Consider the following 13,078-nt stretch of genomic DNA (forward strand, 5'->3'; position numbering starts at 1 on the left):
CCAGCTCACGGCCGTATTGCTCCTGGGAAATTCAACCTGCAGTACCAGCCTATTCCGACATCCTACGAACGCGCACGGAATGCCCCAATTCGCATTGCCGTCGTCGATATTCAGCTCTAGCAATCGCTGCGGCTGTGACTGGAAAATCTCACGTACTGCCGCAGTGTAGTTGCGATAGCTAGCCAGCACAGTTGCTTCGTTGCCGTCCACATCGTCTGCGCCATAGAAATACTTGTACCCAATCCATTTCCCTCTGCCGACATGGCGGCGCATGCTCTTTAGCCAGGCCTACTCGTCATGGCGCGGGCTCAAGATGAATTTGGCGTCGGGGTAGAAGCTCGCCATTTCCTGTTAGACACAAGACCAGGGCAGGTCTTCGAGGACGTCATAGTAGCGGGTCTGCTCTATGAGAGGCCCCAGGTCCTTGTTGTACCATGTGTGCACCAGCTCTCTGCTCCGTATTTCTTTCCATCCCAGCCGTTTGTAGCCAAGGATGGAGAAGGCGTCGCCGAGAGAGGTTGTACCCGTCTTTGAGAGGCCAATGATGAAGATTTTAGAGTGGAGGTTTTGGGATGTCCTCGTGGTGTGGTGGGCAAGGACTAAGATAGGGACAAGTATAGATATTACTACAAAGAATGCATATTCTCGAAACCGATGCATTTTGCAAGCGAAAAACGACACAGCTATGAAGAAGGGGGCTATCACGAACATGAAATACCGTTGAGGAGTGTTGAAGGCTCGTCATCTTGCAAATTACCATAGATGCCTTGAGCCGGAGATGAAGGACACCACGCGCAAACCAAAGGTGCTCTCCACGACGCCTATCCCGAGCAATGCCATATCCGTATTTTGGCCTTAACGCCGAGATTTGCGCTGTGGTTGGCAGAAACGTTGCCAAAACTAGCTAGAGATTGGATTCCAACACAGTGAGGTGGTGCACCTTCGTGGTCAGTTAATAGGTGTATACAACCTACTAGCACTTTGCGGTTACTGCACGGGGGTGGCTGGAGGAGAAGGATTGGACCACGAACTTACTGAGGGTATAGTTCGTACCGTAATTAAGATTTTGGCCCGTGCGAAACGGGACGGATTCAAGAAGGCCAGGTCTGGATATAAAAAAACGATAGTTTTTTCTTGAAAAGTATACTTTAATTCAAGGGTCCAGAGCATTGATCGGAACTGGCTCGTGCACGCTGACAAGGACCCAGGCCGGATCACGCCAAGAACAACCATTTCTTAGCAGAAAGGTTGTTGGCCATTGCCTTAGGGAATATTTACAGCATCTAATTCCCGTGGTTAGTGTAGCCACTTCCGCACGGCCTTTTGGTAGGGGAAATTTTGGTATTTTTGCTGTTTAGGGGAAAGTTGACAAAACACGCTAACCACGGGATGCGCCAGGATGCTGTACAATGGCAAGCACTGAAAAGTCCTACATTTTAAACAGCGGATTCAAAGACTCGATGAGGTGTGCATACTTGCTTTTGCCCGATGATTGTCTCCCGCTTGAAAGATTGCTGATATAGGCGCTGGAAGTGGGTATGTAAACCGTTCGATCTGCTCTTAGAATCCCTCAGAATAGAGTGTGAAAAATAACACGAATGAGTATGTTTTTCAGTGTTGCATAAATTGCGATGCTGGCTTTGTCTCTTTGATCAAGAATTTCAGAGTCGTTCTTTACACTCTAAGCATATTCTAAACATGTCTATGATAACACTGCACACTCTAATCTCTCCAGTTGCTGGCTCATCGAAGTGGCCCATGGGCTCCCCGGCTCCCTCCGGCCTCATGTCCACCTCTTTGGCCCCGATATATCTACTACCTACTTCCCCGCGCGGGGACGCCTCTCCGAGACCGTGACTATGGAAGCGCTTAGTGGACTCAGTGATATTCCCGCCGAGCTGGTAGGTGTCTTCGATGTCGTCCACGTGCGCGCCTTCACCGCTGTAATCAAGAACAATAACCCGACCCCGCTAGCTGCTAATGCGATTAAGATGCTGAAACCGGGGGGCTATCTACAGTGGGATGAACTGGATATGGGTAGCCTTATGGTAAAACACTGAATGAGGCGACGAGTAGGGGCGCGACGCGGTATTTGCTAGAGGCAAATTCGATCAGTGTGAAAGAAACCATGAGGTTGGAATATAGATGAGACAATTTCTTATTTGGCTCTGTAATGTAGGACGAGGGGATGAATCAGAGGAATTGCTAATTTAGTGCATTCACACGTCTTGATAAGATCTTCCAGGAGCATGACTTGAATGTTGTGGATGCGTTTCATCTGGGTGCCACAAACGACTTACTCAAGCCGACGGATAACATTTTCATGGGATGGACATGATGAGTCACTGCGTTGACGAGGAAGGAAATGATGGGGACGAAGAGAAATTAGGCGGAAATGTAGTTGAAGGTGGGAGAAGAGATTAATCATGAGGTTATGATATTAATGGATATGCTTGTAACAGTGGGCCGGAAGGCATGACAGGGTATCGGCGGAAGGAGATGTTTTTAGGCAGCGAGGACTGCTCAGAACGTAAAAACAAAGATAAAGCACAGCGCAAGACAGATGCATGGCGATGAGGAAAGGAAGAAGAATTTGAGGCTGTAGTCTGGAGCTCCACTTATCGTGTTTGCCTGAAGGCCTAGTGTGCACAAATCCCCAGCCTCTACTCTTAGCATTACTTATGTTGTAGCATGACTGATTTTCATGCAGTGTCTATGAAATTATTGTGGATCACTAATTACTAAGATTGAAATGAATTTGCACTCTCATCCAGCTCCTCAATTAAAGACCAGAGGCTTACTATGTACTGCCAATGTCCCTGTTATAGCGCCGAAGCACGCTGTTCTCCTGCTCAATTTGAGGCCGCACCCGACGGACTCTTCTAAGATATCTTTAAAATGAGCGGTGGAAAGGAACAACTTGGTTGCGCTTATCTGTTTTTAGACCTCCGTAAGGAACCGTGCTTCCGAAATCCGCCTGAGTGTAGTTCAACAAACCCGCCCTGCCTATCGCGACCAAATTTCTTGCCAACCAGCACCCTGTCCTTCCATTTCTCAAGCGCGCAATCCCATAAAGCCGCATATCCACGCTCGTCCTAGTCAACCCCATCTCCTCCAGTTGGCGTATACGTCTTAATGGCAAAGTATTGTCAAGAGCCCACTCCATATTCATTGAATCATCGATATCGAAGTCAATCTTTACGGACTCCAGACGGCTTAGCGACGGAAGTAGCTCGGCGAGATACTCCGAGATACCTCATCTCATGACCCGCTCCGGGAAGTCGATAAGTATAGGCAGCGGCCACCCCTCCCCTTTACCTTGAAAGTAGCCTAGGGTTTTGCGCTTTAGCATCGAGTCGAGAAGATAGGGCGGAAGCTATGTATGGAGTAGTGTATCTGGTTCCTACTCCTCTTGAGCACATATTAGGGCATGTGTGGGGGCGACTACGTCTTCAGATGAAATTTTCTGGTTGACCGCTCATAGCTTCAAAGGATACGTAATCTGCCGACCCATCTCCCCGCTGAATTCGTAGTGAAACTGGCGGTTGGCGTGGAGAAGCGCTCTTGGTATATCATAGCCAATATCTAGAAGGGAACTGTGCCCAGAGACATTTTCAATGCCAGCATCGGGTCCGATTAGCATCCCGTATATCAGATCGTGTATCTCTCTTGGAAGCTCCAAGAATGGAAAAGGATCTGTGCAGTCAGATGGAGAGACTATTTTGATAATAGGTGTGTCTGGTAGAATAGAGCAAAATTTTCGACTCTGCCTCGCCAAGTTCGCCCGAATTTTCTGCTTGGCCGTTTTGCGGCGTAGGTATTTCAAGCATGTTGGGAGATGGGCAAAGAGAAGGAGGGTCTGGAGAAAGTGCGAGCACAGCACTTTCATCAGAGCCCCGGGTTGGATCGCTTGAAACGGGAGCTGTACTTCGTTAGGTGAAATAAATCTTGGCGTAAGCATAAAGAAGCCTTAACGAACTTATATTATGTTTATTGGAAAATTATTCAAGCCCCTCTCGTATAGAGAGCGTAAAATAGTGCATAACAAATTGCAATCACCTCTAGGTCAGAATCTTCTTGATCTGTGCACCTTTTAGGGCTGACTAGTTTGTAATTAGTGGCGTCTACTACCATGGCTTAATTAAATCTATAATTAAGTTAATCATTCGGTAAGGCTCTTGATGAGGCTCTTATTAGAATTTAACGTCGCACAAAGAGTGATTAATTTTGGTAAGGTCCGAGTGGTTCAAGCAATCACCTCTGCTACCACCCCTATCGCGACTTTGGTATATAGTGTAGTAATAGAGTCTTCTACTCCTCCAGATCCTCAATCGGCGCCCACCACTCAGTCGACGTTTTCTACGCACAAAAAGTTAAGATTATGACATTATAGAGGGCATGAAGTTGCGATAGCAGTATCGCGACTAGGGTGGGTAGAGTCGCCATATTACTAAAAGTTAATAATCGGGCGTGTATATAGGAGCTCCAGATTAATCTAATTTCTAAACCAGGAGCTTGGAGCTCCTTTTTAATCTGACACTAAGAACCTCATTTTAACTACTGTATACGGTTTAGCTTGCAAATTTGACGCGGTTGCCGATCTGAAGGAGCTTCTGATTAGAAGTCGTTAGTTCTACCGAACGATTGCATCAGAATCAGATTTGAGCTTCAGATCGGCTCTATTCTAGAGTCTCCGGATTGATTCTAAAGTTGCAACCGAATGGCCCCTAAGGCTACAGTAGACTACTATTCCAAAAATAGCCCCAAAAAGCACCGAAAAGAGACATTGATAAATAAGCCTGGGCCCTGTACTGCACACCCCATGAGCGACGTGTTTAGTACAGCAGATCACCTTCCCGATCTCACGTTATCCCTTCGTGTGGCAAAATGCGATTTTTGATTGGGGCGTATTTAGCGTCCTGCTTCAGCTAGCACTCCTTGGTTAGGCAAGTTAGTAGTGTTTTGGTAGACCCTATCACCAAAAACGCGAAAATCGACCTAATGGAAGGATGCTTTAAAAGGCTACTGTAAAAGGTCATTAAATATATATTTTCGAGGAAGCTGAGCAGAAAGTCGTGATATATCCCTTGCAACGTTGGTGTCCTACTGCAGGTGGTCCGTGCGGAGCACCAGAATTAGAAAGCTGAGCAGATAAATTAACCACTATGCCTTCTAATCGTGCCTTTCTTGATTCTAATATATCGTCTAACCTACCAAATACGTCGTTCCTCCAACTCGTAGCAAAAGAACCATCTCCGGAGCCTTGGCAGCTGCCTTCAAGCCCTTTGTCAGAGCTTCATATCCCTCATCATCTAAGATCCTAACGATCTAATTGGCCGGAGCCTATCGATAAGAGTAGGACACGAATCAACGTTGCAAGGGATAACGTTATGGGTTAACGTTCCTGGCCCTTTACCCAGGCTTCCTTAATACGCTTACTTTAGCACTACCTGCTATACAGCTACTAGAGCCACTAAAGCCTCTAGAGGCTGTATATATTGCGTCGCTTAGAAGGATTATAGATAAGATTACTAGGCTTTAGATACTTTTAGAGGCTTTAGAGGCTTTAGAGACGGCATAAGGATGATATTTTACAGAGGATTTAATGATTAAATAGAGGGCGATAATATTAAAGCTTTTTAATTAACTATACTACCAAATATTCTATATACAGGCTTTCTAGCTACGTTGCTGCTGTTTACCGCAATATTTAAGCGTTAATGAGGCGCCAGCACCCCTGCCGCCGAGCAATCGCACTGACCAGAGGCTTGAACACCAAGTCATATACAGTATAGAGCCTCTAGATTGGCTTGAGAGGCTTGCATATACGAAAAGTGCAAGAAATCTTGCTACACGAAGGGATGCGCGCGATGTGGGCATCTAGCTAGTACGTAGGTACTAAAATTAACTAGAGCTTTGAATTCACACCGTCGCGTGCGTGAAGAAACCAAAAGTATAAATACACCGAACAAGCCTGGCAATGGCCGCCTCTTAAGTGCAGCCTAGGGCAATTCATCTAACTCTATCAATTGAAGTACGTGAACAAAATGGTCGCGGCCTCTATTGTTGCCAAAGTCCTTTCGCAGGCCATTACCCTTGCGACACACAGCTGGGAATATGGCACCGTAACCGAAGCGTTGATGGAATGGCAGAATCCAGAGTACTCGGTTTTCGGCGCCAACCCATTTCCAAACGGCAAGATCCTGAAGCTCGACATTAACAAGGTTGAGGCGTTGAGCTATGTGAAACCACATATTCGCACGGATAATGTGACGCTGGTTGATGGCGATGGTGAGTAACATCTCCTACACCCCTGCCAGAGAAACAGTAAAATCTTCATCCACCTAACGGTAACGACGCTGACTCTCCTAAAAGGCGCATCAGGTGATCCCGCATCTGTTGGCGTTGCAGCTCTCTTGATTGGCCAAACGTATCCCGAATACACGGCAGCAGCGGAGCGACAAGAAGCGCATCTCATTAACGACGTCCCACGCTGGCCTAACGGTGCCATTAGCCAACGCGAAGCATACGCCGAGCTTTGGGCCGACTTCGTGTATATGGCGCCGCCATTCCTAGCTTACTACGCTGTTGCCACGGCAGATGTAGATCTCCTCAAGCAGGCAGCCCAACAGTGTTTACTGTATCGTAATGTGCTATCGACCGACCTAGGACCATGGCATCATATTATTGGCCCCAGTAGTCAGGATCTTGGGCTTTGGAGTACTGGAAACGGTTGGGCGGCCGCAGGGATGGCGAGGGTGCTAGCGACCATGATGAAGTCTCCGTTTGCTGAAGCAACTAAGAATGAGCAGAACGCATTGATAGCTGACATCAAGGCTATCATTGATGGGGCGATAAAACTCGACACCGACTCCAGTGGCTTGTTGCGGAATTATCTTAATGATACGACCTGGTTTGGCGAAATATCTGGAACTGCGATGCTGACTGCGACCTTGTATCGCATGGCTGTCCTTGCTCCATGGACGTTCGGCACGAAGTACACGGACTGGGCGAATAAGAAGGTTCAGGTTGTGGATAATTGCATCAACAATACAACGGGAATTGTAGCACCTGCGATTAATCCGCTGTGGTGGGGAGATAGAACGCCGTTTACAACAGGATCACCCGAAGGACAGAGCTTCGTTGTGCTGATGCACGCAGCACAACGTGATTGGAGTTGGAAAGGTGGCCGGAAATAATGACAGGCTTTTAGCTGCGAGAGACCTGTGACATGAAGGAATTCGAACGACTGGAGACGCAAAGGAAAAAAGCTCATAGATGCGCAAGGCTTTCCTCCCTTACACGGATTTTTCTTGACATAACCCAAAAGCAGCCTATAATATTGGAAGGTGGAAGGTTTTGTAGACAAAATTCTAAATATTTGAAAATTTGCTGCGATTTGTGGAGCATTAAAAGCTTGAATGAGATTGCTCTAAGGGATGTCCGAAAATAAAATTGCTCAAGTTGTTGGAGGCTTCGGGCTGGGAATTGGACTGGGGCCTGGACGAAGTTGAGGACTAGGACGGGGACTCGGACTTAGTCCGGGACTGGGAAAAGGACTGGATCTGAGCCTTTGACTGGGGCTCGGGTTATTATTCTCGATCACTCCTTCTAGGATCGAATTATCAATTGAGGCATGCTGGACGACCGGATTTATATGAGAAAAGTTACCCTTCATTTCATAGACATTTCTGTGACTATTGCGGGATGGTAAGGAATACTTGCGATCACGATTGGCTTTTTTGTGGTATTTTTCGTACTCTTCTGTAGTGTCGTTAGAGAGATGACTGTTGAGGAAATTCTTAAATGTTCAAATCCTTCGGGGTGAACCTTACCCCGAAAACTCTCCCATCCAGCAAGCAAAGGAAGAGCTAAGAGTAGCATGGGCAAAAACTGGCCGAACCCCCATTCTTTCTCGCTCCCGCTAATAGTCACCGACGGGGTTCCCAATGCTTGTGTCCCGCTAAGTGCTCTGCCTCCAAATACCAGACCGTAGATCGCGTAGATTGGTGCGATAATCCAATTTCGAATAGCACCCCACCAAACCAACCAACTACCTTCGCGTTTATTTTCCAGGAAATACATGGCTACCATTACTGAGGCATGTCCTCCAATAGCTCCGATAAGAAGGGCTCCCCATCTACCAGCAAATGCGGCCTTGAAATGTGGTCTGTCACCTTGGTAGAAACAAGCCAGACTGGAAGATGCATGGAGACCGGCGAGACCGTAGGAGTAGGCTATGTATGACGTATAAGCAAGAAGCCCCAGATTGGCAAGCATTAAGATAATGCGCGGTAGGGAAGTCCATCTGTTCTTAACAAAATAATTCCTCAGCGCAACAAGGGTCAGGAGATGGGTGACAGTAGTCAGGAACGCCAACTCGACAACGATTTGAAAATGGTAGATGGACAGTTCGCAATGCTTGAGTAGAGCGGTGAACTGAACAGCCAGGCCTGTCAGAAGCTGAGTATCGCTAAAGGCCAACAAGTTCTTGCTCAGGATTTCGAACCAGAACATGTGAGTACGCCAGGTACACAGCTCCCTAGCATAATCTTTGGGTGGCATCTTGCGGCTCTTCCGGACAAACCTGCGAATAGCGTTATATCTCTCTAGAAACATAACAACAAATGCTAGGAAAGATGCGAGACATGTTGTGACTAGGAACGAAATGATGACCTGTAGAAGTGTTACTACCATGAGCCATTTCTCACATTAGGCAGATCTTACACCTATTCCGGCGATATCTGGATTTGCGCTAACGACGTTGTCTTTCGCAGAGCAGTTGGAGTGGATATTCTTGCATTTCAGCACCATGATGACTCGGCCAGGGCTGATGTTTGGAGGTTTACAGCGCGAGAATCACAGAGGCGACGCAAGACTCTTATCTGCATGATACCTGTCTTCAGCCTCCAGAGCTGAGACTACGGTAAGGCCATACCGACAAGGCTGTGAGATTCGAGTCGTAAGGTGTCCGCTGAGGAATAGAGGCGTTCGTAGCGCTACCACAAGTGCTATTCCAAAGCGAGCTGTGTGCAAGTGTCGCTGGCTTTGCATAGCCACCGACGGCTGTATTCGTAATTTGGCGCCAGCCGCAGAAGGCTGTGTATGTTACTGCCTGGACACAGTCTCACAGCTCAAAAAAAAAAATTTTGCGACGCCCTTGGGATGCATACTTGAAACGACGAGCAATCTGTATGTATACGTAGGCGTTTGTTCTCTTTTCATTTGATAATCACGAGTCTATATATTGAGAAGTAAAACCATGCTAACGCAAAAGCAACGCAGAAAAATGCATAATGCGAACGCCGATACAAATGCTCAAGAAGACAATCCTCTAATCCATGTCTTCTTGACTTAAAATGTTTTATCAAGAGCAGAGCATTTGCCGTCTAGCCAACCACAGAGCGGAGCCAGTCCGCCTCAGAACGAATACACCAAAATTGTTAGTTGCTGGATCTTGGGTGCATGTCATACCTCTATATCCTAGGGCACGGTTCCTGTAGATGTGCATCTTACGCAGTGCGTTCTGGCGAAGATTACAGCAACCCCGGACCTTAGTCTTTTCGACCCTTTGATATAGGCAGTCCGTTTGAAACGCCGTTTGCCTTGACTCTACTATTACCAAATTTTTCCGACGCAGGTGGCTTTGAGGGAATCGTCAAGCAATTGATCCCCAAATATCTGCAAATACTGCTGATGACGAGTACAGCCCAATTTGCGTACACAATAGCAGCGAAGACAAAATATCCGCGCAAGTACCACATCTCAACTTCTGCAGATACTGGACCCCAGGTTTTACCAGGCAATGGAACGTAGGGATGGTTTACAAGAACGGCTCCGCCGATGAGGGGTGCTAACATGACCGTCCAGTAAGGGAATGGTTGACGGGTGAGATGGGCGAGAATGATTTTTGTTGTCATACGTCCGAATACGAGGGACATGGTTAAGCAGAAAAGGACCAGGTGGTTACTTTTGAGAAGATTGGAGTAGGGAGATCCCAGCCACGCAGTGGTGGCGACCACAAAGATGACCATCGGCGTCCATTCGAGAAAAAGTGGTGCTAGAGGCAAATTATGGGCACGTCGGGCGCGAGCTACGTTGACGACACAAGCTGGAAGGTGCGCGACGAGGAAGCTGATTATAAGAATCGGTACCCAGAGGTCCCGGAACGTGGTATCGCCCAAGTATGTTTCAAAAGACGGAAAGTGGGTGACTAGGGGAGTGGACCAAATGGCCGGTCCGTAGTACCCGGAGAGGAGCATGATGGTACAAGCAAGGATAAGACCCTCTGTCGGTGTGTTAGTGTGAAAGCTCCTTCGCTGCCAAAAAAGCTAAGGTATGGTAGAGATCATGTGCGTTCTGCTTACCAGTTGGCCCATTGAAATATCCTAGATAGAGTGTATGGGTATGGTATGTCTCCCAAGTGGAGAAGACCATGGGGAGACACGGTATTAATGCCGTAAAAGCGCCAGTCCGCGTAGGGCCATATCCCATAGCTGCCGTCTCGAGAAGACTGCCGAGGGTACAATTAAGGGAGTCGATACCGTGGCTTTATGTCATCAGCTTGAAGGGAAATATAATTTCTTGGGCGCGGGGCTTTGGCTTACTCAAAAAGCTCCCCCAATCCGCTTGATGTGCCAGTTCTCCGCGCTTGTTTGCCATCGACATTATCCATTGTTGAATACCTAAGTAGCCATATATTAGCACGGTCCTAGGCCAATCAGACAGGGAACGCTAGAGCTTACATCCACAGTCCGAATGCAAAACTATAGTACAGCCACGACGGACCCTATCGCTCAATCGTATACCGTCAGCTTAGCCAAGCATCAAGTATGTGAACAACTCTTCAAGACGACACATACGGGTCCGACCAAATCCGGCACAAAAATCTCTAGTAAAGCCACATTCCCAAGAATGAAGAGGAAGCCAAGCAGTGTGACCATATTCGGCGCGAGCCATAACGGAAGTAGTTCGACAAATCCATTCCACTATGCACACCAATGTTAGGGACGGTATTGACATAATCGAGGCTATGCAGTATAGTCCGTACGTAGTGCTTTAGGATGTATCGCGATATTAGCGACTTGTCCACGCTGGAGTACTTGTAGGTTTTCAGGTGAGAGAGAGCCTCGTCTGAGACACATTCATGCGCCGCGGTCTCTATAGCATCCCATTTAGCGTTAGTAAACACCTATTGTCTCCTTTCCGTGAAAGGCTTGAAATGCGCGCTTGATCTTGGATCTGAACTTACTGCTGCCCGGCATGGTTGTATGGGTCGCAGGTAAAGGTAAAGACATAGGCGAGACGAAAACCAAGAACAGTAGGAGTAGGTAGGTCCAAGTTGATGATGCTATAATGCCATGCCGCAAACACACAGTGATGGCGTCTTTGGAGTGCCAACTTTCGTGGTCAATCGGCACGTCAGTTTGGCCAGGGCCTCGGCGATTATTGGAGATCGACCCCCGTCGCAAACCCAGGGACCAGCAATCTTCGGCACCAATCGATCGGCAGATGAAAAGTACATATATATCGAGATGTCCATTCTCCATCATCACTTCCATATTCGATCTCAATCATCATAATCATTCGGCCTCCATATTTTTCTTACCTTACAAAGCGGCCTTAAATGGCTGATAGTCGTACAGAAGAGTGTGGGAAGCCTTGTCTGCCGCTCTCGATCCACTCATTTTCGAACACACGCATGCATTTCCATAGCATAATCAATCAAGCATTTACTCCTGACTCCATAGTGAACTTTCCGTCCTATCCGATATGTCTCTTAGCACTTATCTTGGTCAAGTTTCACAGCCAAGTCCAAATATAAGCTAGTGTTTTTCGACTACGTCTTGCATTGAAGAGAAAAAGTGGCCTATGAGATGGCGCAAGAACGGGAACGCATGTGGACAAGCCGGAACTCCTAAAGAATCCATTATAAAATGAGTTAGAATGGAATCACATGTTTAAGCTACTTTACTTATTTCGGCTCTCGCTTATTTGGAGACAGGATGAGTGAGTGAGATGAGAGCCTTCAGACCTCGAAGCATGTCACTAATAAAATCTCTCGAATCCTCATGGCCAAAGGAGCGTGTATCATAATCGGCTGAACTTCGTTTAGCAAAAGGACGTGATCCTTGCGTGGGTGTAATGTATTCAATCTCTATGTTCCTGTTCGCTTTTCTGAACTTGGTACTATGGTTAATTCTCATGGCTTTGACAATACTTTCTAAATTTGTTCAAAGCCAAGCAGAAGCCAATGAAGCTGGGTATTCTAAGCATGAAGGGAGCATTAATGCGCACTTAAAGCTCAATAATTTATCTTGAATTATCCCTTAACCCGCCGGAGAAAAAGGTGGCCGATATTCGTCCGTGCGCCCACTACACTATTTTGGTGTAAACAAGACATTTATTACCACTCTCACACCTCACAATGCCTTCTTATAAGGTAATTAAAGTATGTAGATCAGCCATAATTGGTATACTAAAAGCCACATGAATGTGAGAGAAGAGATGGGCAAATGACTAGGTACTAGCTAGGTAGAGAAATTGAGCGATTTTAGTGTGGGCGTAAGGACGAATATCGGCGTATTGTCTAAGTAGATTTAATCAATACAATACTATTAAATATGCCTTCTAATCGTACTTCCAATGATATAGACCTTGTTTAGCCGACTCAATATTATGTTCAACCAAATCGGATCGCTAAAAGCCCACCACCAGAGCCGTGGTCGCTGCCCGATTTTACAACTGCTTCATATTTCTAATCACGACGATTTGATTGCATTGATCTTATTGGTCAGTTCTTATCGATACCGAGTGGACGAATTTCGGCGGGTCAAGGGATAGAAAAGGAAGAAGAAAACATCTCCATAATCGAAGCCGTTTCCATGTCCAACTAGTTTGCATTAGTCTCCTATCGAAGGGGTTGATATATTTATATTTTTGAAGCAAGAGGAAAAGCGCCTAGGTTCGTGCAGTCACCGCGGGGTTGAAGGATCAGTTCGGCTGGCCGCGCTAAAAGGTCGGTTCACCTGTCCGAGAGGTACAGTTCAGGATATGGTACCACCGGACAACCAGCCTA

The 13,078-nt window shown here is 46.9% G+C and overlaps 5 protein-coding genes across 5 annotated transcripts; 2 read left to right on the forward strand and 3 right to left on the reverse strand.

The window, feature by feature from the left end:
- Window positions 1-1,409: 1,409 nt before the first annotated feature.
- Window positions 1,410-2,060, forward strand: K441DRAFT_682521 (uncharacterized protein; the record flags this gene model as incomplete). The annotated part of the gene is made up of 4 exons (XM_067651586.1): window positions 1,410-1,465; window positions 1,524-1,536; window positions 1,580-1,602; window positions 1,736-2,060. The coding sequence occupies 4 exons, from the start codon at window positions 1,410-1,412 to the stop codon at window positions 2,058-2,060; spliced, it is 417 nt and encodes a 138-aa protein (XP_067497088.1).
- A 1,265-nt stretch (window positions 2,061-3,325) lies between these two features.
- Window positions 3,326-3,921, reverse strand: K441DRAFT_352594 (uncharacterized protein). Its single transcript, XM_067641320.1, has one exon. It carries the CDS (start codon window positions 3,887-3,889, stop codon window positions 3,479-3,481), a length of 411 nt encoding a protein of 136 aa, XP_067497089.1. The 5' UTR covers window positions 3,890-3,921; the 3' UTR covers window positions 3,326-3,478.
- A 2,088-nt stretch (window positions 3,922-6,009) lies between these two features.
- K441DRAFT_622779 (uncharacterized protein) lies at window positions 6,010-7,349 on the forward strand. Its single transcript, XM_067646019.1, has 2 exons — window positions 6,010-6,291; window positions 6,376-7,349. The coding sequence occupies exons 1-2, from the start codon at window positions 6,048-6,050 to the stop codon at window positions 7,197-7,199; spliced, it is 1,068 nt and encodes a 355-aa protein (XP_067497090.1). The 5' UTR covers window positions 6,010-6,047; the 3' UTR covers window positions 7,200-7,349.
- Window positions 7,350-7,459: 110 nt separating this feature from the next.
- K441DRAFT_593718 (uncharacterized protein) lies at window positions 7,460-8,814 on the reverse strand (the record flags this gene model as incomplete). Its single annotated transcript, XM_067644924.1, has 3 exons — window positions 7,460-7,764; window positions 7,836-8,676; window positions 8,728-8,814. The coding sequence occupies 3 exons, from the start codon at window positions 8,812-8,814 to the stop codon at window positions 7,460-7,462; spliced, it is 1,233 nt and encodes a 410-aa protein (XP_067497091.1).
- Window positions 8,815-9,178: 364 nt separating this feature from the next.
- On the reverse strand, window positions 9,179-11,399 carry K441DRAFT_670584 (ethanolaminephosphotransferase 1). Its single transcript, XM_067650301.1, has 7 exons — window positions 11,252-11,399; window positions 11,051-11,160; window positions 10,863-10,988; window positions 10,746-10,789; window positions 10,608-10,685; window positions 10,368-10,549; window positions 9,179-10,288 (listed from the first exon to the last, which is right to left on the reverse strand). Exons 1-7 carry the CDS (start codon window positions 11,262-11,264, stop codon window positions 9,555-9,557), a joined length of 1,287 nt encoding a protein of 428 aa, XP_067497092.1. The 5' UTR covers window positions 11,265-11,399; the 3' UTR covers window positions 9,179-9,554.
- Window positions 11,400-13,078: the final 1,679 nt, after the last annotated feature.

Source organism: Cenococcum geophilum (assembly GCF_001692895.1).
Source record: "Cenococcum geophilum 1.58 unplaced genomic scaffold K441scaffold_84, whole genome shotgun sequence".
Taxonomy (NCBI): domain Eukaryota; kingdom Fungi; phylum Ascomycota; class Dothideomycetes; order Gloniales; family Gloniaceae; genus Cenococcum; species Cenococcum geophilum.